Here is a 27510-nt window from a genome sequence, read left to right as displayed (position 1 = left end):
AAATGTGATATTTATATCAGTATTCACAACTGAAACATATCGATCTGAATGAAATCATTGAAATCCTGCAGACAGGTGCTGGGTCTTCACCAGAAAAGGTTTTTTTTAAAAGAGTCACGACTCTGAGTTATAGTTCATATTTATGCAGCTGTGGCGCCATCTGTAGGTGAAATACCATAAACAATCTAGGAGGACAGTAAGTGCGTATACCTGTCAGTTATTTAAACAATAATTCATATGATTAGTCAAAACTGAATTAAACAAAGTACATTTTTAATTTATAATAAAAAATGTACCTCCTCTCTTCCCCTCCACTCTAGTGAGCCCCCGAAATTGGTTCCGTACAGGCACCCATACTTCTGAGATTAAACTAAAGAGTCAGAACTTTTTTTCGTATAACGTTTTTTCCCACAGTGGCCCTAATCCTCTTCCATAGCTTCTAATACAACCTCCTGCTCATTTACTCCTGGCCTGCATGTTGTGCGTTAGTCACACAGTCTATGGTTAGTTACTATGTGTTTAGAAATTGCCTCTGAATCTTCATCATCAAGAGAAATCTTAATACAATAAGTTGCATTAAATATACTTAATGTGACATGCTCAAATGTTTTAATGTATTAAATAACATTTAAATCAAATGTAATGTGCTGTTAATAACCAAAGGGATTATAAAGGTATGAACAATCAAAATGGAGCTTCAGCTAAACGTCAAATTGCTGATGTGTCGTGTCTTACCTGTGAAAGCGTCACTGGAGGATTTCTCTCTGAACAGACTTCTGATGGAGTGAAGCCTCCTCCACCTCTTTCTGCTTCTTCAGCATGACCTCACTGAAAAACCAACTGCTGTGTAGCTCTTGCCCGCCCTCTGTAGGTGAACATTATCAGCACATACACATTTTTCTTTTTATGAATTGATTTTCTTTTTATTACAATACAGTTCTACTTTGCGGTACAGTTTAGGGAAAAGAAGCATTTAAAAAACATCTACATTGCATGTTCAATAGAAGTGCACAAAATAATAAGACTTTCTGAAAGGCTCTACAACAGTTGTCTCAAAAGTTTCAGTAAAAAAAAAAAAGGTTTCATAATAAATAAATATAAATTACATGAAAGTCAGGTAATTCATTTAAGGCACATCTTACATCCCAAAGATGTACCTCGCACAAACAATATGGCAACTCCATAAGGACAAAAAACAAGCTTATTTTCCAGCTTAAAAGGAAGCAGCATCTCTCCTTTTAATAAGAACAATAGAACAAGTTCAGCATTTAACTACCCTGCCGCAGAAAAGTTTATATATTAAGCAACTTTACAGAGCATCGCCTGTCAATTCATGAAGTTTGGAATTGGTTACAATAATGCAAATAAAAAACCGTTTTCAATGCAGTATTAATTTGAGAGACAGTAAGCACATCACCATGGCTACAACTGTGCAATCTGAGCAACATTAAAACAGGAAATAAACATCGAGACAATTATGAATTATAAGGTAAATGCAAAGTTATTGCTGAAATACTTGATGCTTTTTACAAGTCAATTTGGTTGAATAAGGATCCATCACTTCACACTTCTATAGCAAAAGTGACAGCAAGCCAAGAGAACTTCTCACATTCATAATGTCTGCATAGTTTGAACTTTTTCTGAGTAAATCACATCGCTAATAATCTCACATTTTCTCTGACAGTATTCGCCTTACAAAATGTAAAGAAGCCACACAACAGATCATGTGATTCCTGTAGGTTCAATTTCTGACCCTTGCATGCCATTAGTGAACAAATACAGATTAAAAGGAATATTGCAGCTCACTGATGCTGCAATCGAGAGTTTTCCTGCAGTTTTCACATATTTTTTTGCAGAGCATAGGCTACAGCTTTGCATGCCGTTAGTGAAATGTGCCTGAGATAATGAGACATGAAAATGTGATTAAAAGCTTCGCTAAATTAGCGTAAAAATTGGTTTTCAGTGCCGTTCAGACACACAAACTGTTTTTTTTACAGAAGTAGTGGTTTGAAAAAGGGCTTAGATGTACCAAGAGCCAAAACACTGTATTTACAAAATCAGTTTTAAAAAGCATTTGCTTTACAACATGCATTGTCATTTCATTGTAGGCTGAACAAAAGAAATAAATACATCGCTTTAGTCATTCCAGAAAGGCGGAGGAATGTACATGCTTGATCTAACCACATCAGTCTGAGTCAATGTGCACCCACTGCTGAACAGATTACAAGGTGTTTGAAACTCATGGCATGCTTAACATGTGAAAACTTCAGAAATGATTTGTTCTCATCTATACACATTAAAAGCTCAACTCAGAGGACAGTTGTACTAATGATCCCTGGTGTCACCAACAGCCCTCTGTGTACTAGAAATCCTACAGACTCACACATATGGAGCAAAACACAAAGGACAAAACATCGCAGCAACTTGTTGAAGAGCCACTCCAACACACGAAACAGCTGGTATTAGAAATAGCTGGTGTCTTTCACATGCACACTTACAATTTGACAAATTATGAAAATGGAACAGTCTTGATATGTATGAAAAAAGTGACGAGATATTTGATCACACAATCTGAAAAAACAAACAAAAAACTATTCAGAATCAAAAACAGAGCCTCAACAAAATGTGTTGCATCATTCTATAAATAACACTAATGCCCATGAGAAGATTTTTTTTCCTTTTAGCTTTTTATATAAAAAAAGAAATTTACCTCTATACAAAAGTTTAAAAAAATACCCATATTAAAAAAGGAAAATTACGTAGAAAAGAAATATCTAACAAACTGATCTAACAGGGGAGTGGGGATTAGAGGTCTGCCACTGGAGACAAATCCAGGTGGATGCCATGGACAACCCTATTGGAGGATTTTCAACAAAAGCAATCACCAGGTTTCTTTCACGTCTTCTGGGAGCTGTGGAGGAAGTGTGTCTGGAAGGTGTGTGGACACTTGTGTGGAGACCAGTGTCGTCTGTTTAGTGGAACTGCAGCAGGGTTTAAAAAGTCGAGGATCAATGATCACCTCTCCAAACCGCCCCTTGTAGACAATCCCACAGCACACTTTTTGCCTAAAAGGGGAAAAGATAAAAGACACTTTTAGTTATGAATCTTTTTAAAAAGCCGTCAAATCAGTAATATTTTTTCCTGATAATTAAACCTATAATTTACCTTTTCCAATAGGACCGGTCCAGGAAAGAGAAGATGGAAGGAGTTGGACGTCTTTGTTTGGACTCGATGTCTGAGCCATCATCTGACTGGTTGCTGTAACTCGGGGACTGGGCAGGAGACACACTGGAGGTGGTGCTGTGGGCATCAGAGTCTGCTTGGAAACAAAACACAAACACTTAAACATAGTCGAAAGCTTGATTTGGCAAACTGCTGATTACATCCTTAGGGAGTCAACTAGAATTTACAAGAGAAAATCACTTGACATTTTGGAGGGAAATTAGTTATCGGCGAACGTAAAGCAGAAGATGAAGTTTAAATAACAGCACTATCAAATAATACAACTATTTCAACAATCCATTAATTGTCTATGTAATTTTTTTTAAATTTCTATTACATAGACACAACAACTGAAACATTTACACTTGCCCAACAGCTCAAAACCAAAAAGTGTCCAGATTCATGACATAGTAGAAAATAATAAAAACACATTCCACAAGCTGAAATCAGGGTTTGTGTGCGTTTTTTGTTTAAAAAAATCTGTCTATCATTAAAATGAACGGCAATTACTTTACTGAAAAACTGCTCAACTCAGACCCTGGTATGATGCAGTTACAGAGTGTGCCCTAACTCAAAGAACCACCAGATGCTGCAGAGTCATTTTTAACCACCTCTGTATATGTGAAACTGCATGTGACCTACATATTTAAAATCCAAAGTCAGATGATAATACCACATTTCTCAACATATGTGGGGATATTAGTCAATATTTTAAAACAACTTACTTTGTCTCTTTAACTTGTGGAGCTTCTTTAGCTTGCTTTTCTTCTTCCCATCACTGTTCTTGATCTTCTTGGGTTTTGTCATCTTGAAACCTGGTCCAGCTCTGGCATCCACCACCTGAGTCAGGTCAGGCAAAAACATCCAGTCATTTTACAACTCAGGACGAGGAGAGAAAAAAACCCGACTCTCAGCACCTTCAGGAGATATTTCACTTACATGGTTCCAGTTCTTCTTAGAACCATGAGGCAGCTTCTTCCACCGCTTCACCAGTAACACGCAGGCATTGCAGATATCTCCAACACGATCCTCTGCCAGCCTGGACAAGTAAATGAACCCAACAGTTTCAGTTTGACATCTGATATATGCAAAAAAAAAAAAAAAACAGTATCATCACACAAACGCACATTATGAACGAATGAATGAAAGTGTCTTTACCCAAAGCAGAGCCTGAACGTCTCTTCATATCGGCTGCTGTCTGTGAAGCGTGAACTGGAGGACTTGGTTTTGCAGATGCAACAGCCGTCGTTACTCCGGTAGATCTTTGACTTGTGGAAGCCAAACATAGTCTGACTGTGTGTCCGTCTTCAGGCAAAAACCTGCAAACGTAAAACCAGAGCTCGGTAATCGTGTCTGTGTTCGTTATAAACACCGTGTGTCTGTCCGCAGACAGCTGGGGTTACTACTACTGAGAAGGGGGCGGTCCCTACACGAGCGCGCCCACACACACACACACGATCACAAGTCATTCATAATAACCCATAATAATAACTTCAACATATAAAAACACAATTTATCTGATAGAGCAACACATCGACAACCGATCAAAACGAAATCTGACGAAGCAACAACATCGAAGAATGTGAGGAATTTAAAGTCTGCTCACAGAACGTCCAAGGAAGAAATAACATCGATATAACACTAAAATCCAAACATCGGGTTGTGCTCGTGTTGTTTACTCGTGTCGCCAAAGAAGCTGTTTTAAGAAAAGCTACGTCACAATTCAACTCCAGAACTTTCGCACACTCCGTCCGGTTAACGTGAGGTGGTTCACAGACACGGTACACCCACAACACAGCGTTTTACTATCGTCGATGTTAGTGTCGTGAACAGAGCTCCGTGCGTTACAAACTTCACTGAGGTCGATGTGCGGTGGTCGGTGGTGTAGCCGCCGTAGTGTGTAGCGTCGGTCGCGGATGCGTCCGCTGTGGAAACCCCAAACAAAAAGCGGCGGCGGTGCTCTGTGAAGTAAAACAAAAAGCTACCGGGCTACCCGCTGAATTCAGGATAAAGCGCGAGTCTGAGCAACACCCCGGCGTGGACTCGACGCTGCGCGTGCGTGTTGTCGGTAAAAACGCGAAAAGTAGCGTCGAGCCCGGCGTCGCCTTTAAATGCAAACTTTATTCCGCCAGAGCGCCAAACGCGGCTCATTGTTGTTAGCCGTTAGCATGCTAGCTAGCCGATGCTGCTACCTCCGCCACGCCACGCTCTCGTTCACTTCCACGTTATCCCATTGTCGGTTATTCTTCAGCACGCTCGGCTCGCTACACGCGGACACGCACGGGTCACGCTACGGCTACGGCTACGACGCACACTCACGCGTCTCTCCCGCACGCAGCAAACCGGCGGAATCTCCCAAATGTAATTCCCGCACGAGAGAAATAAGAGCGCACTTACTGAACAAAAACTTTGAATCCTCGCCGTGTCCTCGTGTCGCACTGCGCATGCTCTTACTACCGCCGCATACAGCTGGGCATTAGCATGTCGTTAGCATAAGGAGCCCTGATGAAAGGGCTGCCCGAGCTCTGCCCATATAAGGAGGGCAGCCGTTCAGTTTGAACCTAGAGCCAACCAATCGCAGCCGTCCTCGCGAGCCCCTCGGTGGCAGTGGATGCTGGGAGGTGTAGTTGAACGGGCGGGAGAACTCCGGTTTGCCTCAGTTTTTAACCCCTTCCTTTTAAACTCAAAGTCCCATAAACCACCGGGCCCGACGCTTTAAAGAACAACAGCCCTCTGAAATGGCGCGAAAGCGTTTGTTTACATGTTTTCAGCTGAGAAGGAGCAGCAGCGGTGTGATCGGTGAAATCACTGCGCTGCAGATACATCACACCTACATCACACCTACATCACTCTAATGCGCTGACTCCTTTCACACTGGTTATCATTATTACATGAGGAGGTGATCACAGTTTTTAAATATTTTTGGAAATAATTAATACAAAGTGGTACAATACAAGTTAATATAAAATTTGGGGTGTAGCTAACAATTATCTTAATTCTTTGGGCAACAACCAGTTTAGATAAAACTCGGGACTGCAACTAACAATTATTATCCATATATATATATATTTTTTTATATATATATAATACTTAGAAAGTGGAGGGAAAAGTAGACAACAAGTTTAGTATGCAACTGACAAGTTTTATCTTAAATTAAATAAACTAAGAAAATCTCAATCACTATTACTGATTTTACTCATTTTAGTTTTGTTTTTAATTTTGTCTTGACTCAACACTTTTCTGTTTACTATCACGTCTAACAATCTGAGAATATTGCACTTTTATAGTTATCTACATATTTTCAGCTGAGGAATCACATTCACCAGAAAATGGTTCAACAGTAATATAATAAAACCAAGTCTTTATAACGCATTACAGATGCTTTATTCTTAATATATTTTTACACTGTACACTGTTGCTCACTTAGTAAACACTACATTACACAGCTATGTCAATAAATGTACAACCGTATTGGAAAAACAAAAATATATATATCTCCCAAGATGCTCATGTGTGGGTCGTACATAGACAAGTACAACACAGTCGTTCCAGACACTGTTGGCACAGAAAAGAAGTCCTTCACATATCAAATCTCTTTTTCTGCACAGTAAAGTTCGATGGATGTAACGGAGGCGGGCCCGGTAATTCCTCAACACACCAGAACATGAAGTTTGAGGGGGTTGAATTTTCTCTTCTGGATATTGCATAGCAAGAAACCATGATATAACAAAATCTGAAGGGAAGCAGGAGATCATCCTTCACCAAAAGCAGTCTGCAGGGATCGTCATGCTGTGTGCAGGGCAGAGGACAGATGTAGTGTCAGGGCTGGGATGATGATGGGGGGGGGGTACTGGCTGGAGGTACTGACAGAGGCTGTGAGTGTGATAAACTTTGCACAGAAAGCTGAGTAACGCATCACTTGGAGGACGTGTGTCTGGAACACAAACCAAAGACTTGGGGTATTTTCCTTTGTCCAACTGAATATCAATGTCCATCACCGGATTCAGGTTTAAATCACACGGTCTTATCATGCAAGAAGGAACATTTTCTCTGAAGGTAATTCATGTAAAAGATTTGCATACTCGTACATTTCTCAGGGAAAGGCTCAAATGTATTGGCCTTTTTATTCCTATGTAGGTGAGTCATCCTCCACTCTACAAACCTCCCTGTCACACACATACTTATAAAGCATACTTCTACATCATTTGCTTTAAGCTCTGCATTATGACATTGGAATCTGAGTTGACAACAGAGCAAGCAACTTGACTGGTTTAACAAAATAATACTGTTTTTCTCTGAAAATATATTAACAGTTTTGATCCTTGCGTTCCCTTAAATATAGCCATTGTCAGCAGTTCACGATAACAATGAAAATATTCAGCTTTCATTAAAACGTTATAGCACAAGTAGGTCATCGTCGATAATGTGAAAATCATGATTCATAATAGAAAACATATTTTTAACATCTAATGGCAACATCATCGAGGATAAAAATAACAACGTATCTTGAAAGGCTCATTGCACTTAATATATGGCAAATGTAACAGTAGCTTTAATATAAGCCAGAAAACGTCCTTTGTTCAAGCCAGGTTCTGCATATAAAAGGTTCTGTTATTCTTTTCAGTGGTCCCCAGTGATCTTCCTGCTCAGATGCATCTTGTGGGATAGTTGGTTTGGTTTAGATACCAACGCCTTTGACGAGCGAAGCCTCCAGAGTGATGTTGAACTCCTGCAGTGTCTGCAGGACTCGGATCAGAGAGTTCACCAACGAGCGATCCTTAATCAGTGCCATTTCCTCATACATCTGAGCAGTGATGGGACAGTCTGCGAGCAGAGCGATCCAGTGATGCAGCAGATGGTCCCTACAAGAGGCAGGAAACAGACGCGTGGAGTTCAACGGGCAGCTTGAAACTATAGAATGTAACTGCTTTTCAAAAAATCAAACATCTGATTCTTGAAGAATCCTTTGAGGAAAGATCCTTTTCACTTGACTCCTGTTGTCAGGATGAGGGGTCGGACAGAGCAGCATCAACTGTTTTAGATGTTATCCAAGTACATTTTAGCAGAGAGATCTGTGGCATCACCACAAGATCACTAGAAATTTCACAGAATCTTCTTTGAACACTGGACTTCCTCAATGAATGTTAACAGTGGTCACTATATGTAAATATGTAGAGAATGGGGTGAGTGAGTGGGGCCTGCCTACCTTGCACCCAGACACACAAGCATCTGGAACTTCCCGTCCTTGCCAATGTTTCTGGATGTGTTGTTGATGGCACGCATGAAGCGGCAGAAGTGGTGAACTCTGGTTTGCCAGTTTTCATCTGGAGTCACGTCTCGCTGCTCCGCACTTTCAAAGTACACTTGTGCCTTTTCTGCAAAAATAGAAGTCAATATGTGTTCATTATAATTTGGGAATTTTTAGGGCTTCGATGTTGAGGAGGCAGGAAAAGGGGATGAGAGACATGGAGTAAATGGGGCAACTGGCTGGCAGACTTGATTCAGGAGAAATTATTTTAAGTCTTTACCCAAAAAGTCCCAGATGAAGACATTCTTAAAGAGTCGGGGGGATTTGAAACCGTGTTGAAAAACCTGCTCCAGAGCCCAGACGAGGCCATACTCTCCACAGAGGAGGAGGGTCAGACTGCCTCTCTGTGAAGCGCAAAAACAAGAAAATTCATATCGTTAGAGGAACTAGAGATGCTGAAAATATAATGGAGCCCTTTGCCATTTAGTTTTATAGTTCTTCACGTCCAACTATTACATTGAAACACCAAACAAACTGCTACACATGCAGGAAGAAAAGGGTCCTAGGGTGACATACGGTCGAGGCACGAGGGCATCATGGGTGTGTGAAATAACAGATCTTTAGATTTATTCATAATGTAATATTATATTATTACATACTCACACTATAAACACGCAGAAACAACAGAAAACAAAGTGGAGTTAAAATTTTATGGACATTTGTTATTTTCAGTGGCCATTGTTCTGTGAAGAGGTGGAGCGAGAGAGCGGGGGATTTCCCTGAAATAATCCTTTGTGCTGAAAATACACAGTGAATGATATTTGAAACCTGTAATTCACAGGCAAGTTACAAGACACTCGAACACTTCAATAGGAATCTCCTCCTCCTGAATCCAATTATAACTCAAACTGCTTTAATAAATAATAATTATCATGGATGGTGCTAGAACTGGAAAAATAACAGGCATCGTAGTCTATAATGTCCGTGCCTAAAAACCAGTGAGAAGTCTCCTTTAATATGTTTAACAATGTGAATGATACCGTGTAGCGCACAGTTACTGAGGGGCTTGTGGACCACCAGAGCAGAAAGCTGCTTTTCTTAATATGTGATGAATAATAGAGGCACGAGCTGAGGCTTGTCTGGACTGTCGACTCTTACCTCCTTCTCCGGCTTGTGGAAGTGCTTCACGATCCCATTGATGGCCTCTCCCACTCCCTCTTGGATCTGACCTGTGTTTAACTCTGGGTGAGAGGAAAGAGGCAAAGACAAATGCTGTAGGACAATACAGGCAGACACACAGAGAAATAAATACCATCCAGCTTTCATCCCTTGGGAATTGTATTTTCACGTAAACACATTTGAATCTTTAGCTGTGAAGGTATCACAAACAAAACCTCAGGTCAGAGTCCTGCATGGGTCTACTTTCGCAAACCCACACCCACAAAGCTCTGTTCTGAACCCGACCTGTTACCCGCAATTATTTCCAAGGTAAAACCAAACCCACACCAGACCTGTTAAAATATGACCTGTGACCAGATCGTGATTAAATAAACATGCTACGTACACGTAACACAGTGAGAGTGCCGTGGCCCCCTTGTCTTCCCGTTTTAGTGGTTCAATTGTGTTCTTGGAAAATCATCTGTGATTTCCATAGATGTGTTTCCTCAGCAACAACGTGCCTAGCATGCAGTTACCAACAACCAATTATGGCACTTTTACAAGCATCAAAGCCACTGACACGTATTCACCACAGACTATTTTAGTCATTATGTGGTCAACGTTGATAGCTAGTTCCTTGTCAGTTGAGAGTAATTTTTAATCGATGCCCGTGTTTATATTAATATTAGTATAATAATGCAGGAATCTACTTCAAGTATTCAAATGAGGCTATAATAAGGAACTTTTCTGTTTCTGAGTTAGCACAGATGACATATGGTTATGCAGTGCAGTAACTTACTTGGTTTGCTGTTCGGTGAGATGGTAACAAACCTCCTCATCATCCCCGGGGACTGCTGCATTGGGGGTGTGCGGCACATCCTCTCATCGTTCTCTGTGCTGGGGGTCATCAGCTCTCCCACCAGGATCCTCTCCAGACTGCCGTCATCCACTCCTTTCCCCAACCAACGGCCACACGGAAACCTGTCCGGAAAACACAGTGAGTTCAACTTTTGAGAACTGCCTCTTCAAAACAACATCAGTTGCATTTTCCTCATTAGGTATGCTTACTTGTAGGTGTGCCCTGTGATTTCGTTGCGGACCACGACGCATTCTACGAGCCACTTTGCATAGAGTCCCGTGTTATCGTGGCCCATCTGTACTGTGGTGAGTTTGCCCAGGTTTTGGCACTGAGAGAGAAGCATGTTGGTGTCAAATACCAAAAGATTGAATTCTAAACACAAGACAATAGCTCATATTGTTTAAGGTTAAATCCAGTTTCATATGAACTTGGTCCTATTACCTCCACCAAGGGGGGTTATTACAGTATAGGGTGTGTTTTTTTACTTTATTACCAATTTCTCTGGGAATAATTCATACATTTTAAGAGAAAATTCCAAATGGAAATATGGATCTAGCAAATATAAATGTGGTTTCACATGGAGGGAGGTTTTTTTAGTCTCTGTACAATAAGAAATATGGCTACAAACCTGTAATTGCAATGTGAGACAATGTGGATTCAATGGGGAATCTACAATTTATATACAAAATGAATACTATGCCCAAACGAATACGACAGATGTGTTGTGGAATTTAAGGGGACTGTTGGTCCTTGAAGGAGACATGTGAGTGCCCTTCAAGACCAATTTCTAAGATCAACTCTGACCATGAGGGTTGATTGATAAATTTGTGCCTCGAGTTGACAAGGAGATGAGTTAAACGGTTCTCGTTTAATGCATGAGTGGTATAACTCTTTGAGTGCTTGTGTAGAAAGTTTGAAGTCAATAACTTTGGTGCTATTTCTGTTTTAAGTAAATGACAACTGGAAATCAGCGCTCATCACCTAAGGAGGTAAACAAGGACATGGTGGAAACACTGCTGCTGATTTCAATCAATACCAACCTCAAAAGTAATCTCCAGAGTATTTCTGGGGACCTGCAGGACTCCGGTCTCTGCCAGCTCACCGGAGACACACACCCAAGGGTTGGCGGTGAACATAGAGCCGCCCAGCTTCTTACTGGAAACAACCACCACGTGGTAGGGGATCACTGGGACACAGAGGAGAGAAATATCAGATGAGAACATCAAAATACAAACACTACATACAGGTCGTTTTCTGGCCGTGCTGTGAGAACTCACTGATGGTTGTAAAGACGTTGGTGAAACAGAAGTAGTCCACGGCATTAAAGGAAAGCAGGTGGTAAAGAAACTGCTCCTTCTCATCATCACAGCGGAGGAAGGCGTAGCGCTTGTACAGTTTTCTAAAAAGGAAGAAAAGGGTTATTTAAAATGAGTGCTTCTGCCCAGAGTGTTAAATAATTTTTAATATTTTCAATATTTTTGATGGCGTAGTCATTTTGTGGCAAATGGATAACAAAGTGTGTTTGCTTTGATGTAAAGTAGAACAATTGGCAACGTGAGGTCACAAAGGCAGACAGAAATCCTTCTGACCCAGTTCACCGCTCAGATATCAATTATGAAGAGGGAAGAAGTGTGAATTATTTAGGTGGCAGTGGACTGCGGTGTGATGCTTTGCAATTTCAAGAGAGTTAATGTATAATAAATGGGTCGATCACACGTCATCTTCATTTCATATGCGACAGACATTCCTCCACAAACAAAAAGAGGGTCAGGATGAGAAAAAGGAGGAAAAGTGATCTTCAATATGTCTTAGTGAGACTCACTGTTGTATTTAACTAATACAGGAGCATGTCAGTGTGAGTGACGGCAGAGTTGAGGTTCAGCAGTGTGGTGTTTTGCTCACTTTGTAAGCTCGTGGTCTGACAGCAGCTGCTTCAGGTGCCTGGAGAGCAGCTTCTTCTCCATCGAGAGGCGAACCCATGCTCTGGCCTTGCCCACATCTGTCTTGATCTCACTGAGCTTCTGAATGTGTCTGGAAAAAAAAAAAAAAAAATTTAACTTGAGAGGGGAAAAAACACTAATCGTCACAAATGATTATTTCATCCATCCAGTATCTATGCTGTGTATCCTGTAAGAGGAGCGGGGGGAGAAGATGGACCCAACACCCTGGACAGGTCACCAGCACAACAACAATGCGCGCTCACAGTCACACCTACAGTCAATTCAGATTCTAACAATTAACTTAACCCCAGTCTCCTGCCTTTTTACTTCTATCAGTCTATATGTATATATTTTCTTCAATGTCTACTTACACACATGCACAAATATAGTTTACATTCTTGTGCTATCATCGTGTGCCACTGAACTTAACTCAAAAGTGTGTTTCTCTGACCATAATATTCCATCTGTAGTGAAATCATTTAATACATTTTTTTGTTTTTCTATTACCTATTTGATTCTATTTTATACTTTCATGTGTTCTTCAATTTCCCCGCTGTGGGAACAAGTTTCGTACAGTTGAATTTCTTATCTTACAAATTGATAATATTCAGTTTCCATAGATGAAAGATATTCTGTTGCAGGGAAAAGCAGGGATACAATAGTTTTACTTTATCAAAGCTTTTCAGGACATTTTGAATAATACCTGTGTGTAAGCTACAAGAGTAACTGTATTCGTGTTAGTATTTAAGAAATGTTCATGATTTTACTGCCTCTGTCTCTCTCCTGAAATATTCAGCCCGAGTCACTGTTACAGCATGTATGTCTCCGTCTGCCTCTCAGACTCTGTGAGCGTGCACGTCGGTCCCATGCCATCGCTCCGAGCCACTATCATGCCTCAGATGTCCAGACACATTCCCTTCCACTCCACCTGTGTCATCAGCTTGTCTGCTAAGAGCTCTTCGTACCTTCTCCTCCACCTTCAAACCCCCACCCTGTCTCTACCCTCTATACTCACTCTAACCATGTAACCTAGTTTCCTCTGCTTTTTATCTCCATGACAACAGAGGAAAACATCTGCACTATTACCATTATCTCTTATGTAGAAAACTCTGGGTAACACAGACAGTACACCACAACCTTTAATAAGCTGAAAAAACAAAACAAAACAGATATTTTTGTAAAATATTTGCTGCCTGAATATTATTAATTATTAAAACTCATTATGTGAGGGAAGTGGTTGCTTCTGTTTACGATCATGGCATCAGACGTGTACACGAGTGTGGAGGAGGGTCTGTCTACCAGCGGAGCAGGGCTGTGTGTTTGTGCCCTAGGTTGACCCCCTCCTCTTTTCTCAGTCAGTCTGGCGGGGGGTCTGGTAATTAGGCCAGAAGTAACGTGCTGTTACACAGATTCGCTCTGAGCCGTCTTCACGCACCACAAGCCTCGATTTCTCAGCTCTGGTTGGGTATGGTGGATAACATGACGACAGCCATAACACGAACGCACGCAGGTGAGCCGCAGCAGCTCTCAGGGCCATGAAACGGCGTGATTTTAGAATTTGATAAATTTAATATCAGAATCAGAATTCCTTTATTGTCCCAAGATAGTGCGAGGGTTAATCCAAGGTTTGTTGTTGGGAAAACACCGTATTGTCTTGGGGACAGTGTTTTCCACATAGAAGTTGATGTAGTACGTGAGTGAGACTGTCAATCTCCTCACCATGAGGAGAGCACAGTTCTTCCCACACAGTTGACTCGAAGCAGTCCATCAGTGCCGCCTCGGCCTCGTCTGTCCACTGTTTCACTGTGCGGGTCACAACTGGTACAGGCCCCTTGTACACAGGCAAGAGATGCACCAGGTTGTGATCTGATTTTCCCAAGGGGGGGAGGGGTGATGACATGTATACCTCCTTGGCATTGGCAAACATTAAATCTAGAGTTTTGTTGTCCCTGGTGTGGATTGTGTGAATATGGGCAGAGTGGAGGACAGAGAAACGTGATTAAAGTCCCCAGAGATCAGGAGGAGAGGCTGTGGGTGCTGGGTCTGCAGCCTGCTTACAGCTGAGTGGAGAGCATCACAAGCAGCAGCAGCGTTAGCAGCATCTAAGTATTCTATGTAATTTTACTGCTTTACCCTTGCACTCTGCAAAGCACATTGTAATTTGTGATTTTATATAAATATAATTTACAAATGCATGCTGCATTTCTTTTAAAACCTCTCAGGTAGGATTGAAATAATTGTTTGATTGTAATTGATAAGATTTTAATATTCACTTCATCATTTAAGAGATTTATCAATTAAATGTGCAGAGAACAGGAAGGTAAATAGGGATTGTTTGACAGGCTACCACAGGGGGGCAGTCTTTGTCTAACTTTCCTCCAATAGTGACCAGCAGCGATACATTTAAAAACAACTATTGGTACATTCACTGATATTGAGAGACATCATCCATTCATTTCTTAAATCAGATGCACATTAGTTCACATCTAAATAATCCTCACCTCATGTCCTGGATCAGAGAGACTTTCAGAGGTGGCATGGCTGATCCACCACCATCAGATTTGCGTCTCTCTGTGTCATGAATGAAACCTGGTGTGGGGGGAAAAAAAGGAACATAAAGAAATTCCTATGTGTAATGCGATGATAGTCAGTGATTAATTTTGTTTATGAAGTGAAGGGATTTCTCTACCTGGAGGTCCCAGACCACCGGGAGTGGCATTATTCTTCTCTTTGCTCTCCTGGTAGTGCAGGAGGTGGGACCAGAGGGCAGATTTACCCTGAAAGAGAGAGAAAACATACTGTAGCATCATTACTTGTTCTGAGGGATCTTCACATCCACCAGCTGTGGAAGCAGCTCTGAGGATTGCATGGACACCGCAGAGATCAGTTTGTCCTGACCTGTTTGACCTGCAGCCCGTGGCTCCAGATTCTCTCCAGTAGGTCACAGAGGCTCGCGATCAGAGTGTTCTCCTCAACGCCGGTGATGCTGACCTCTCCGTGACCCAGCTCCACAGCCTCCCGACCCATCTTCTCCACCAGCATACGCTTGGTCTGAAGATTAATAAACATTATTTTGGCGTTATTTTTATTTCATGCTCTGTTTGCTAGCTTCCATCTGGTCCCACTCTGATTTTTGTGTAATAGTAAACATGAGTTACAAACAGAAGACTTGTGAAAATTCCAAATCTTGATTTGGTTTTTGCTCTTTATTATCAGTGACCACTTAAAAGTAGCTGTTTACTAAAGAAATACAGGTAAACATAAGAAACCTCAACCACATCACAGAAATAGTCAAACCTTGTTCCTGCACTCCTTCAGCAACCCTTCTACAAACTTCCAGTTGGTCTGAGCGATGACGGAAGGCGACAGGTTGGACAGTTTGGGCTGTCGGATGGTCGTGCCCAGGTTTCTGGCTTCCTGGATGTACTTCTGATAAAAGACAGAGATCGCAGTCAGCAATCAGGTCACAGAGAAACTGTAGAATTCAGCAAATTGGTGATCTCATGTTGCTAGTGAAGGTTACTATGACATTTATCATAAACATTTGTCTAACCACAGAGCTGGTCTATGAAGAGGAAATGAGAAGAGCCGTAAGTGTAAATCACTGTTCAATAGTAAAAGTCAGACTGCTTACTATTTAGACTCAAATATTCTACATATACATGTATGTCAGACTAAACAGCTTATTTCATTACTTACAGTACACACCAGATTTATGCTTTAATAATTATGCCAGACTTAAGTTTTCCGAACCAGTACAATCAAAATCAATAAGGGGTGAAACTCAGAAAATTCAATACAATTATTAAAATGTAGTTCATGAGTGACATCAGATAAAGCTGAGCTGCTGGTGGGAAGCACAGGGAATTAAAGACGACATGGGTGGACAGCACATGTGGACTACCAACACATACCAAGTCCACTGTCACTGACTTTAGACAGGGCCTGAAGGACTGTGAGAGCCAGTAGTAGTCAAGAAACAGCAGGAGCTGCAGCTCCGGAAACAAGCACTCAACATGCTGAGAGTGTGTGAGCGTGAGTGCAAAGAGACAGAGAAAAACAAAAAGAGACAGTGACCAAAAGTGTGAGGAGGAGAGAGCATGAAGTCAACTGAAAGTAAAAAGAGAACATGTCATGCAAAATGAACAAAGAAAACGAAGCTCGGCCGATCAATGTGTTTAATTATGAGCTGAGGCGAGAAAAACCCTGTGGGGACCTCTCACCTCTCTCTGGTCATTGTCTAAATAAAGGTGCTCAGCGTGCTGCTTCTGTCGATCCCTCCGCCTCCACTGGGCTGGAGCGCTCCTCTTGGTCCATCTGTGACACAAAACAACATGACTCGAATCACCTTTACTGACAATTTTCTGAAAACAGACCATAAAATCAAATCCTTGAAGGTTTATTTTAAACAACAAATAAATGACACTGCAGAAGTTATGTGATATTAGTGTGAAATAGTCACTTGTTGCTGGTGGGCCCAGTGGAGAGCACGTCAGACTGCAGCCGGGGGAAGAAGCCTTGCTCGTAGCGTCCCTGACCGATCTTCATGTCCAGCAGGTGGGGGTGGAGGGCAGTGTGATCGATCTTCGTCACTCTCATCTCGATGGCTTTCTCTGTGAATGAGAGGTGACAGAGTCAGCGGAGAGACTACAGAATGAAGAAACAACTGGAACTACTCATGTTGGTAAGAGAAAGAGAAAAAAGTTGAAGGATGAATATCAGGGAGTCAAGTTCTGTTGAGATTCTACCTTTTATGGGTTTTTATAATATATAGAGCTGGGCTATTGTTTCTTGAAATATACTATGATAAGAAACCCAGTCAATTTCTCTCTTTTCCATCTCCTCAACGTCATTGTGTTGAGAAACCAGGATAACTTCAATAAACAATTTTTTATTTCTTATTCAATAACTTTGTGACAAATAAACTGAAAAATTAATTTTCTTCTAAACACCCACAGCATCAAGGGAAGAGAGAATAAAGACCCAGAATACAAACAACCAGTTCAGAGTTGTCCATGAATGCAGCTTTAGACAGAGTCTTTCTGACGCCTCAACACACCCAGAGCAAGGATACAAAACAGACAAGGTGAGATATACAGCAGATTTGAAAATGTAACTTGAAAATTTTAAAGAGTGACTGTCTGAAGCTGCAATTCACAGGTACAAAGATTTAATTGCCTGAAAAGAATTCATCACCAGTTCCCCTGCATGCTGCAAGATATCAGAGTGCCACGATAAAGATCAGTGTGCAGTGTATGAAGGGTCTCACAGAGAATTATTGGATTTATAATAAGTGTTTTACAAAAAGGTTTTCTATTAAAACACAGAGCGTTCTGACTAAAGACCAACTAATGTGTGTTGATATAAGGGATTAAAAAAAGATTTTACAGCTGATATACATATAAAAAAAAAAATACAAATGTGGCAAGGATTCCTAAGAATCCGTTATCAGATCTCTCAAGAGATGGAATTGAAGTTGGATATTTTACAGTTAACTTAATTATAAATAGCTATAAAGAAAAAGAAAAGAAAAAATACAACCAAATATATAGAACCTGAAATAAGTTAGGGGTATAGACATATTTTCATATAAGTTAAATTCAAAACATTTGTGTACATATTTCTCTATGAGCCTTTCACAGACATTGGTCGGGCTCCAGTTCTGAGTGAATTATTAATATGTGGACAAGTTAAATGAACGCCCATCCCTCCTCTATGAGTGAAACCGACATAATGCACTGCACACGTGTTCAGAAAGCGGAGGTAACGAGAGCAAATATTACGAAGGTGAGTCTCGTCATTCTCGAGCCTGATGTCATGAGGTCCAGGAACGACAAAATCTGCTTTTTCATATCGCTTTTTAAGCAGTTTGTCTGCGAACGAGACAGCATTCATCAATTAGTTATACAAAACAAGAAAATCTGTGGAGAAGTTAATGTGCCTCAATGAATCTACAGTGACAGTCAACTGGATTTTAAATTGAAGAAGTTCTATAGGACTTTCTGGATTTTTAATTACATTCACAAAACTTTGGATTGGAAATGTTTTGGCTTTACACAGTGAAATCATTTTACCACTCCATTTTTTACTGTCTCAAGTTAACAAGCTCTAATGAAGCTTATGATGTTCACACTAAAACCTGCAGCTTTATTAGTGCAAACCAATCACTTGGTATTTCTCCATACTGAGGTATACTGTACGATTAAATTCTATTCAACACTTTGCAAAGTCTTTTTATTGTTATAAAATCCACAAAGCTTTCACATGTTTTCAGGAGTGATTATTAATCCTTACCTGATTCTTCAATGTTGGTGCATTTCTGGTACATCGATGTGCGGAGTGTGGGCGTGCGGACGTTCAGCATGCGAATCTTATCCACCCGGGAGTCAAACACCCTCAGCGTGTGCTCCTTGTCCTCGTCATCATGACAGAGGATCTTACTGTCGATGAAGGAAGCAAACATCTGCGTCTCCAAGAAACGTGACAGGAAGGGCAGGTAGGGCTCTGGCTGGTCAGACAGGAAGGAGGCCTGGGCGTGGAAAGTTGGAACTTAATGTTACAAAGAATGAAATGTAATAAGATCAAGTGTAATAATGACAATCTTTCTATTCCACTGTACCTTGTCAAAGTTCTGCATCTGGTCTCGGTTGGTGAACCAAGACTCTTTGTCCTGGTTTGGCTGGATGACAAACACCTCGTAGTCGGCGAACATCTGGGTGAATCGGTTGGCGAAGACCTCTCGAACGTGGATGTTGAGCTGGTGCATCTTTAGCTCCTCCTCATCACACTGAACCCGAACGTCCTTATTGCTGCTGGCGTCCTCTCTCACCTCCAGCTGATGTGCACAAGCATGCACATGCACAGGAAAGACAGAGGTTACACAAAAGTGAAAAAAGCGTGTGAGAGGGAAGTGAGATATAGAAAAGAAGCAGGGCATTGTTTAGTTGTCATGTTGCCTTAAGGTTCATTGATTCTGCCTTTACATATGAAAAGAGATGTGTCCGTTAAAAATCATGTAAAGTAACAATCATATAAATTCCTCTAGTTCTGCCACTGCTGAATTTTCTTCTTCTTGTCTTATGGTTGTCTCGCTTGAAGTACTGGCTATATTGTTTCATCTGTGTCCATAAGCTTTCAGAAGAAGTGCACAAATATGGACGGAATTTACGCGGAATACGGACAAAAGGCTCTGTTCCTTTCCATGTGCGCATCTATCGTTGGGCATAAATGAGCCTTTAACGGTCTGTGTATGTCGAGGAGATGTTTTGATTCATGGCGCAAAGCAAACACAAGCTTTTTTCAGCATGGCAGGTCATCAGCTGGACTGAGTCATCTGTCCACTGTATATATGTACACAAAAACAATGTCGCAACCCAATGACAAGAGTCTATTTCATCACTGACTCATTTCCTTGATTCAAACTTAGCAGTGAGTTCAGATTAGATTATTTAAAAGTGAGGACTAACCTCATGGCTTGAAAACTAAACAGACAACTAGCTCATCTGTTCACGACTGCGTTCATAATTGATGCTGGCACGAGTACACAGGCTGATTAGACTGCTACCACACAGACTTCCTGTAAATATCAGCCAATTCATCCATCTATCTGTCTTCAGAGGGAGTAATTCATCATACTGCTGAATACTGTTTGTAAGATACTCAAATGGAAATTAGATGTGTTTCTGTCATCAAGGCTGTGAGTTATCGATCGGCAGCATTTCAAAGGGAACTGGAGCTGATGCTTTGAACCGATGAAGTTTCTTCTTGTGTGTGTGATATAATAAAACACCTTCGAGACACATAAAACTAGAATGGCACCCATTACAGCAAATAACCCCCCCCCCAAAAAAAATATGGGAGAGGTAGAAATACTGTATCAAAACAACTTAAGACATTACTTCATTACTTTTCTATTTCAAAGCACTTGAAAACATTAAATATAAAAACAACTTTATCATTTTCTGTCTGTACAGACGAAACATGTTCTGTTCATTGTGTGACAGAAGGGCGCCCCCCTTTGTTTACAGTGCTGTACTGCACTATTGACAGTAATAGGGCAGCAATGCAGTAAACCTTGTGGTATTTTTAGTTCATGCAGTAATAATATTTATCAATTTCCTATATTTGACCATCCTCATTTCAGAACTAGCAAAACTACTAATTCCACAAATTAAATTAATTAAAAACCTTTTACGGTCTTGACCTGAGGGCAACATTTGGAGCAATATATAGCACATGATTGTTAGTGCAACTGATTTTTAGTTTGTATGGTTACATCATTTCTCACCTTCTCCAGGCTGACACCTGTCCTCTTGACCAGGGCCTGCAGTCTGGCGATAGTTTCATTCTCTCTCAGCAGGTAAGAGTTCAGGGGCGAGGCCAGGTTGCCATTGCGCTTGTCGGAGACCATGTCAACAGATCTGAGGCCCTGGTATTTCACCTGGCTGTCGCTGGAGTGAATGTTTCCCTCTGGAGATACGCCGAAGGACATGAGCACCTCTGAGATCTCCTGGATGAACTCCAGCTTGTTGGGAAATTGGGGCAACTCCTCGGGAAGTTCGATGTAGTGATTATCGATGTCCACGAAACACAAGTTAGCCTTGAGAAGAAGCAAAAAACCAGGTATAACAGTAGTGTCATCATTGTTACTAGTCCTTCAAGTCCTAATAACAGTATTACAAATTCAACAAAGCCTATTTCTAGATGCATTTCGATCCAACAACTCAATTCATGATTTACTGGGAATGTCTGACCACACTCTATTTATTACACATGTTCCTAATGACTCAATGAATCAAACTCGCAGGCCGTCTGGATTGTAACTGACCTTCAAATGAAACATTCCTATGTTTAAAATGATCTGAAGCAAAGAGGTTTTAAAATGAAGCCACATGATAAAAAGAAAACTTCGAAAATAAAATAACTGACAAGGCAACAGAGTTTGTGTGCCCAAAGAAAATAAAAGACATCTAAGGGCTTGTTCACTATAACATGAAAATCCTACAACAGTGAATATAGCAGCAAACTACAACCATTCAAAACTCAGCGAAGGGACAAATTAAGAGCTGTGTTAAACGTAGCGTTAGAAGACACCACGGTGCGTTTGTACCTCCTGTGGCAGCTCTAGCTTGGTACGGTCGTCCTGCCCGTTGGAGTGGAGGCCCATGAGGTACGGTACAGGAGCATCCAGGAAGTGGAGGAGGGAGGCGGGCAGAATGGGAACGTACACATGCTGCCACTGGAAGGGGAACATTAAGGCTGTGATGCTCTCTGCCACCGTCATCAGCCTCTGGTAATCTGTTTCACACAAAAAGAAAACGAACAAAGGGTGATCAAGCCACAGTCGTAACCAAGTCAAATTTATGTCAGAGTAGGATATGGTGCAAATTTGAGGGTGCATCTCCTGACTTGATTATCGTCATGGGTCTGAATGATCACTTTTCCGCCTAAATAGTGGTTTAAAGGCGCTAAATTCCAGGTCAACTGTGTGATAAGAGGTATTTTCAACATTTGTTGGACAAAAGTAGGGCACATTTAACTTTCAAGGGTAGAAGCAACACTGAAGCCTGGAGGGTAAACCTCTGCTGCTTTATTACTCCGACTGACAGTTTCCACAACATCTGAATATAAAAGTACAAAAGTACAAAATCTAGTTGCACAACTGTTTTCCACTGTGTCATTCCCCCAGAAAAGTTCTAGGCTAAAATGTATTTTTCTGATAAATGTTTACTCCTCCAGCAACAGCACTCTCTGTTAATGCAACCAGATTGAGTCTGCTGCCTGAGTCTGAAATACCTCAAGTGCCCTGTTTCGCCTGGTAGCTCGTCCTGCTACGTCAGCAGTAACCACACAAGTCCATCCAAAATATAAGCATTAATTCAGAGTTTTCTTTCTCAAGTGAAGGCAATAAGCTTCTGTACTTCACCCTAAGGGAAACAAAGTAAACTAACATGATAAAAGGAGACAGCCAACCGTACTACTGTGTTAACTCTTTGCTCTGGTTATCTTAGTTGTTTTCGTGTCGTGTAGAGGTCGAAGTGGAACTGGATCAATGATGAACCTTCAATGATTTGTGATAACACATAAGTTGTGTCCCAATGTAAGGAGATGATTAGACTTTTAATGTAGAGTCGAATGTGCTTGATTATGGACGACAGAGCTGGTGTTTACAGCCCCTTATCCATAGTGTACTGCAAGATGGTGTTTTTGTTTTTGGCAAAGGTGCATTTTGACATTGTGGTAGTTCTAATGCTCACATTAAACTTCTGTCCATCGATTATATATACACTTCTTAACCTTGGAGCCAATCCCAGCTGATGTTGGGCGAGGGCCAGCGTATCACAGGAACCATTCACTCTCACATTAACACCTACAGTTAATTTTGAGTCTCCAATTAAATTAACCCCAGTATTTATGTATTTGGACTGTAGAAGCTGGAGTGCACTGAGAAATCCCACACAAACACGTGGGAGAACATGCAAACTCCACACAGCAAGACCCCGGATTCAACTCAGGAACCTCCTTGCTGCGAGGTGGCAGTGCTAACTATACCACACCACCATGCTGCCCCGCATTTAACTTTAACTGGTAGTTTGAGGACACTGTACTGGTTTTACACGTTCACATTTTCTAAATTGTTGTCTGCCTGCCAAAAGTTTAGTCTGTGTGAGGCTCAACTATCTCATGGGAGGAGGAGGTCCTGTGGTGTCCTTTGGGGGATCCAGACTCAGCCCTGTGAACACAGCAACAGTCAGCTGGTCTTGTGGTGAACGTTAAATTTCGCTTTCGTGACTCCATATAGCTACACTCCTTGACGTCCACAGTTTCACACTTAAGTCAACAGCCATACATGCAAATATGTGTCCGGTCCTCTTCATCTGCATTCCTGCTCTATCCTGTTGACACCTAGTGTATGTTCAGCTTCAGCTTCAGCTTCAGCAGCAGCTCGGCCTCTCCTGTTATGGTGCCAAAATAAATACCATTCCTTCATTTGGTCATGTGTTGGCCCATGAGAAGAGACTCTCACCCAACCCAGCCTGGGCCTCCCCCTCATCCCACTCAGCAGCTTCCTCTCCCAGGATGGGGACAAGAATACTAACATCACCCTTCTGCTCTTAAACTGGGTCACATAACAATAAACCACTTTAACTCAGGTCTGCTGCTTTATTTCCACAGGCACATGCTTTAAAAATGTGCACACTGCAACAGGGCTGCTGCCTGAACTTCAAGTGATGCAGGTGCTGTACAGTTTACAAGCCAAGTGCAACTGCATGCAGAACAGCTGGTTAAAAATGCACTGAACATACAGAAGTGAAACCTCAATAGATCTTAGATCTCTGCACTATTCTGATCAAGCAACGCGTTCAACAAAATCCTGCGGTTGTTTAAGCAGCATCAGTTTCAATAAAGGCGACAGGCACATCCTCATTTCGACTAATTATTATTTGCCTTTGGTAAGAAGCAAAAGGCAAAATAAAAACATACATAGACACTGATAATATATGGTTGAGAAGCTATTGGAGAAGAACTCTAGCAGGTTTTGGAATAATGGAAGTGCACCTGAAAGCTGAAAAACAAAGTAAGGCAATGCTATTTCTAAATTTACAAAAAGATAATAAGAAAGATAAATTGTCTAGTTTAGTTTATAGTGGCTGATCGTCTGTGTTTGGGTCAAAGACAAAGAGATTGTTTCTGTATCTTCAGGCCAAAGAAACATACTTTGCTGAGACCCAGCTTTAAATTTGTGCTTTTAAATTTAATTTCAGATGAAGTCTGAATCTTTGTGGTTGAAATGTGTGTTGTCTTTTTGTAACATCCTCAAGTCAGATCACTTTTTCACACCCCGTTCTTCCTCTCTTCTGATCAATCCTGTGCCAGATTTCACAAGACAGAAAAGGGCCATGAAAAAATAAAACAACAAATAACAGCTTAATTATAGGATGTCACATTTTTTGGCACATGAGTGACACATGACAGGCTTCCTGTTTGTGAGGGAAGAAAGAAGCAGCAGAAAAGCATTTCAAAATATTTTTTATGGCTTCACAGAGTAGGCTGTGGCCAAGGTCTTTTTCTTCTTTTGAAATCAGTTTTGAATTACTGTGCTATTTAAAGCACATTACACACAGTTGTCTCCTTATTCGCAGAGCACCCCTCTCCTCAGAGTGTTAAAGTGTCCTTTCATTAACAATCCCTCATTTCTTCTCAGCGGAGGATTGCCAGGGCTAAACTCCACAAAACATCCTTCACGTCCCTCATGTTCTGCAGTGATGAGCCTCATGGGGGGGAGGGCATGATGTCACCTCCAACCAATAATAATCACCCAGCATCACAGCTATCCTCCCTGTCTCTGGGTTGCCTAGCAACACCACGGCTTTCCCCCTAAAGAGCTGCTCCCCCTTGTCCCCTGGCGTTTTGTAAACCATTTGCCTTAGCCGTCGTAAGGGATCCAATCACCCCCCCCCCACATACACACACACACACACAGACACACAGAGAGACACACACACACACACACACACACACACACACACACACACACACACTTTTTTATTAAAAAGCTTTGATTAAATTAAGCAAAGACTATCAGACTTCCTCTGTGTTTCTTTTAAAGGAAGAATCACACTCAAGACGAATCAGAGCTGATCAAATGTTCCTGCTTAGCTTGCCTTCTCAAGTGTGCAAACACAATGAACCTACATAGCAACACTCTTACATGTGAGTTCAGTAGCAGCTGTCTGTAATGGCTAAGAGGACTAACATTTACACAAGCTCATCCTCACACTACATCACATTAATAGAGCCACACAACAGGTTATGTAATCTCTTGGACAGTAGTTCTGCCAAGCATATCAAACATTTGTCGTAGCCTCGGGTTGTTGTTTTCGTTCCTATACAAAAACCATCCAGATGTTTCAAAGCTAAACATTTCTGGGGTTGGAGACAGAGCTCCATTATGGAGTCACAGTGTGGGAATAAAATAAATTGAGGGTTGCGGGCTGTGTCCAACTATTTCAGTACTGTCTGAGACCAATAATCCAATGTTCACATGTACTTAGTGAAATGATCGGTCACCTATGTAGACATTAGAAAGGATCCAGGGAACATTAAAACATTTTTATAGCTATGTTGTTTTCTTTCTTGACAAAATGATTTCTTGCACTTGTGAAAAACTTGTGTGAAGATCTGCATGCTTTGACCTGGCCCATTAACAACTATAAACACTTAATCTGACTGATTTATGACATGGTTGGAAAAAATGTCATATGCCATAGCTGTAAATGACCTGTCAACGACCATCCAAAGTGTTCTGCTGTGTTTCTATAAAGTTAAACAATAGTAATAAGTTAAATCATGATATTTAAGGCATTAAAAAAAGCTTAATATCTTTATCTGTAACAGCATTTTTGGTTAAACACTAACCTATGCCTTTCATCCAGCCATCTAAAATGTTCAAATGGAGAAGAAAGTCTCAAAGCTGGGAGTAATAACCATGTCCCCTGACAATATCTACTCTAATGTCATGACACTATGTCTCTTGTCAATGTCTCTACTACCAGGATCACATGACCTCATAATGCTCAATAAACAGCTGTTATGCAAATTATATGTCTCTTGATTCTCCTCTTCCAGCCATTTAGATACTAAGTTTTAATGACGTGTGTCTCTACGACACAGCAAGCCTTATCACTAGTATCAATTTTCCTTTAGTATTTGAAAATGGTTGTAATGGGAGACAGATGCCTGGATATTTGTAATCAATACGTCCTAATGCGACTAGATGTTAAAGGTTAAGTGAAAACTTCGACCAGCTACTTACGCTGTGAGTAAAGCAGAATCTGCATCTCGAGCAGGGCACAGGTGAACAGCTGAAGAACGTTCTCCACACCCAGCAGATTAAACATCTCACCGATGGCAAAGTCAAAGAGTGGCAGCTCAGATGTGCTCGGCCTCTGACACACCACAGGCCCGTAGACGCCTGAGAACTTGAGGGATCGCCCGGAAGGAGGCATCGGCACTTCGTAGAGGATGTTGTAGATGTAGCTCTCCAGCGGGAGGGGTGGGGGCTGAGGGGAGGACACAGCCTGGTGAAGCTGCTGCAGCACCTTCCTGCTGGCCTGAGGGAAGGCCATGGGTGCTATCAGGCAGATGCACTTTGACACATACAGCGTGTCACGGCTGATGTCATATGAGTTGAAGCGCTGCAGGCGGGAGATGGCGGGTGCAGCGTGGAGCATGGGACGAGGCTGGGGTGGTTGGTGCCGCTGGTCCTCAGGTCCCTGTGGTGAGGTGGGAGTGTGCAGGATGTCGTACTGCTCTGCATTGTGCATGTGGTAAAGAGTCTGCATGGCACTGCAGATCTGCTTACTGGTCACCTCCTCGAAGAAGGTGAGGGCAAAGCCATAGGTCCGCGAGCCGTCCTCTCTGGTGATGATAAAGGAGTGGAACTGAGGCTCCCGGGAATCGACCTGCGTCCTGAACGACAGACCCTTTGGCATGCAGAGCTGTGAGACGACAGACAGAGACCAGAGTGAGAGGAATAAAAGACTACATCAGAACCCAATTCACTGTTGAGAAGAGACGATGTTTAACAGCCTACATCAGCACATTATGGCTGTCATATTGAATAAAAAATTCACTTTCTTAGAGTTGAATGACATTAACACTATCTTCCTGTCTGCACAGTAAGTACAGAGCTGGAGTTAAAAGGTGATTCGCCTAGCGTATCATTAAGACTGCAAACAGGGGATTAAAGCTGGCTCTGCCCAAAGTTCAAAATTATACTTACAAGCATTACTTAGTATGAAGTATTGTTTATTTAACTATTTTCCTAAACTAACAAAAAAGGACAGTTTGAGATGTTAGAGAATGCTACAAATGCTAATTCTACTGTATGAGTTGTCTGGAATTACTACAATTCCAAAAAGTATTTAAAAACCAACTACTTCACAGTTCACACTACATAAATGGTGACTTTAAGACTAAATGACATATTTTGGAAATGACAGACACAAGCCACCAATCTGAGTTCCTTCTGGTAAAAGATCCATGTCATGTCTTACTCCTGTCAGTCGTGTAGTATAAAC

General features: G+C 41.4%; 2 protein-coding genes across 10 annotated transcripts in view; both read right to left on the bottom strand.

The window, feature by feature from the left end:
* Positions 1 to 895: 895 nt before the first annotated feature.
* On the bottom strand, positions 896 to 5758 carry sinhcafl (SIN3-HDAC complex associated factor, like). Of its 5 annotated transcripts, none has more exons than XM_020110054.2 (6): positions 5620 to 5758; positions 4381 to 4541; positions 4162 to 4261; positions 3948 to 4062; positions 3166 to 3319; positions 896 to 3065 (listed from the first exon to the last, which is right to left on the bottom strand). In XM_020110054.2, the coding sequence occupies exons 2-6, from the start codon at positions 4506 to 4508 to the stop codon at positions 2882 to 2884; spliced, it is 681 nt and encodes a 226-aa protein (XP_019965613.1). In that variant the 5' UTR covers positions 4509 to 4541; positions 5620 to 5758; the 3' UTR covers positions 896 to 2881. The 5 variants fall into 5 exon arrangements, with proteins under 5 accessions (XP_019965613.1, XP_019965615.1, XP_019965614.1 ...); XM_020110056.2 differs by having other exon boundaries at positions 3166 to 3316; XM_020110055.2 differs by having other exon boundaries at positions 5542 to 5668.
* An 825-nt stretch (positions 5759 to 6583) lies between these two features.
* dennd5a (DENN/MADD domain containing 5A) overlaps positions 6584 to 27510 on the bottom strand; it is a 30578-nt gene continuing 9651 nt past the window's right edge. For 2 of the 5 annotated variants that reach the window (XM_020098821.2, XM_020098822.2), the window contains 21 exons: positions 26244 to 26928; positions 21537 to 21724; positions 20715 to 21026; positions 19047 to 19262; positions 18722 to 18956; positions 18211 to 18300; positions 16890 to 17040; positions 16651 to 16744; positions 15725 to 15856; positions 15326 to 15478; positions 15117 to 15204; positions 14929 to 15016; positions 12390 to 12518; positions 11765 to 11886; positions 11528 to 11673; positions 10697 to 10815; positions 10428 to 10609; positions 9629 to 9711; positions 8751 to 8874; positions 8429 to 8597; positions 6584 to 8084 (listed from right to left, as the gene is read on the bottom strand). In XM_020098821.2, the coding sequence (XP_019954380.1) occupies positions 7901 to 8084; positions 8429 to 8597; positions 8751 to 8874; positions 9629 to 9711; positions 10428 to 10609; positions 10697 to 10815; positions 11528 to 11673; positions 11765 to 11886; positions 12390 to 12518; positions 14929 to 15016; positions 15117 to 15204; positions 15326 to 15478; positions 15725 to 15856; positions 16651 to 16744; positions 16890 to 17040; positions 18211 to 18300; positions 18722 to 18956; positions 19047 to 19262; positions 20715 to 21026; positions 21537 to 21724; positions 26244 to 26928 (3690 nt within the window). In that variant the 3' untranslated portion in view covers positions 6584 to 7900. Of the gene's footprint in view, positions 8085 to 8428; positions 8598 to 8750; positions 8875 to 9628; positions 9712 to 10427; positions 10610 to 10696; positions 10816 to 11527; positions 11674 to 11764; positions 11887 to 12389; positions 12519 to 14928; positions 15017 to 15116; positions 15205 to 15325; positions 15479 to 15724; positions 15857 to 16341; positions 16447 to 16650; positions 16745 to 16889; positions 17041 to 18210; positions 18301 to 18721; positions 18957 to 19046; positions 19263 to 20714; positions 21027 to 21536; positions 21725 to 26243; positions 26929 to 27510 lie in introns of all 5 variants that reach the window. The other 3 variants (XM_020098823.2, XM_020098824.2, XM_069524314.1) reach the window with 2 other exon arrangements.

This window comes from Paralichthys olivaceus, chromosome 1 (assembly GCF_024713975.1).
Source record: "Paralichthys olivaceus isolate ysfri-2021 chromosome 1, ASM2471397v2, whole genome shotgun sequence".
Classification (NCBI taxonomy): Eukaryota; Metazoa; Chordata; class Actinopteri; order Pleuronectiformes; family Paralichthyidae; genus Paralichthys; species Paralichthys olivaceus.
The sequence above is the reverse complement of the archived record's forward strand: the minus strand, read 5'-3'. Positions and strand labels throughout refer to the sequence as shown.

Coding starts and splice junctions, on each gene's coding strand:
- sinhcafl (XM_020110054.2), bottom strand. CDS start 4,508: ATGTTTGGCTTCCACAAGTCAAAGATCTACCGGAGTAACGACGGCTGT. Junction 4,063..4,161: donor CTAAGAAGAACTGGAACCAT/GTAAGTGAAATA, acceptor GACCTGACTCAG/GTGGTGGATGCCAGAGCTGG. Junction 3,066..3,165: donor GACCGGTCCTATTGGAAAAG/GTAAATTATAGG, acceptor TTCCCCTTTTAG/GCAAAAAGTGTGCTGTGGGA.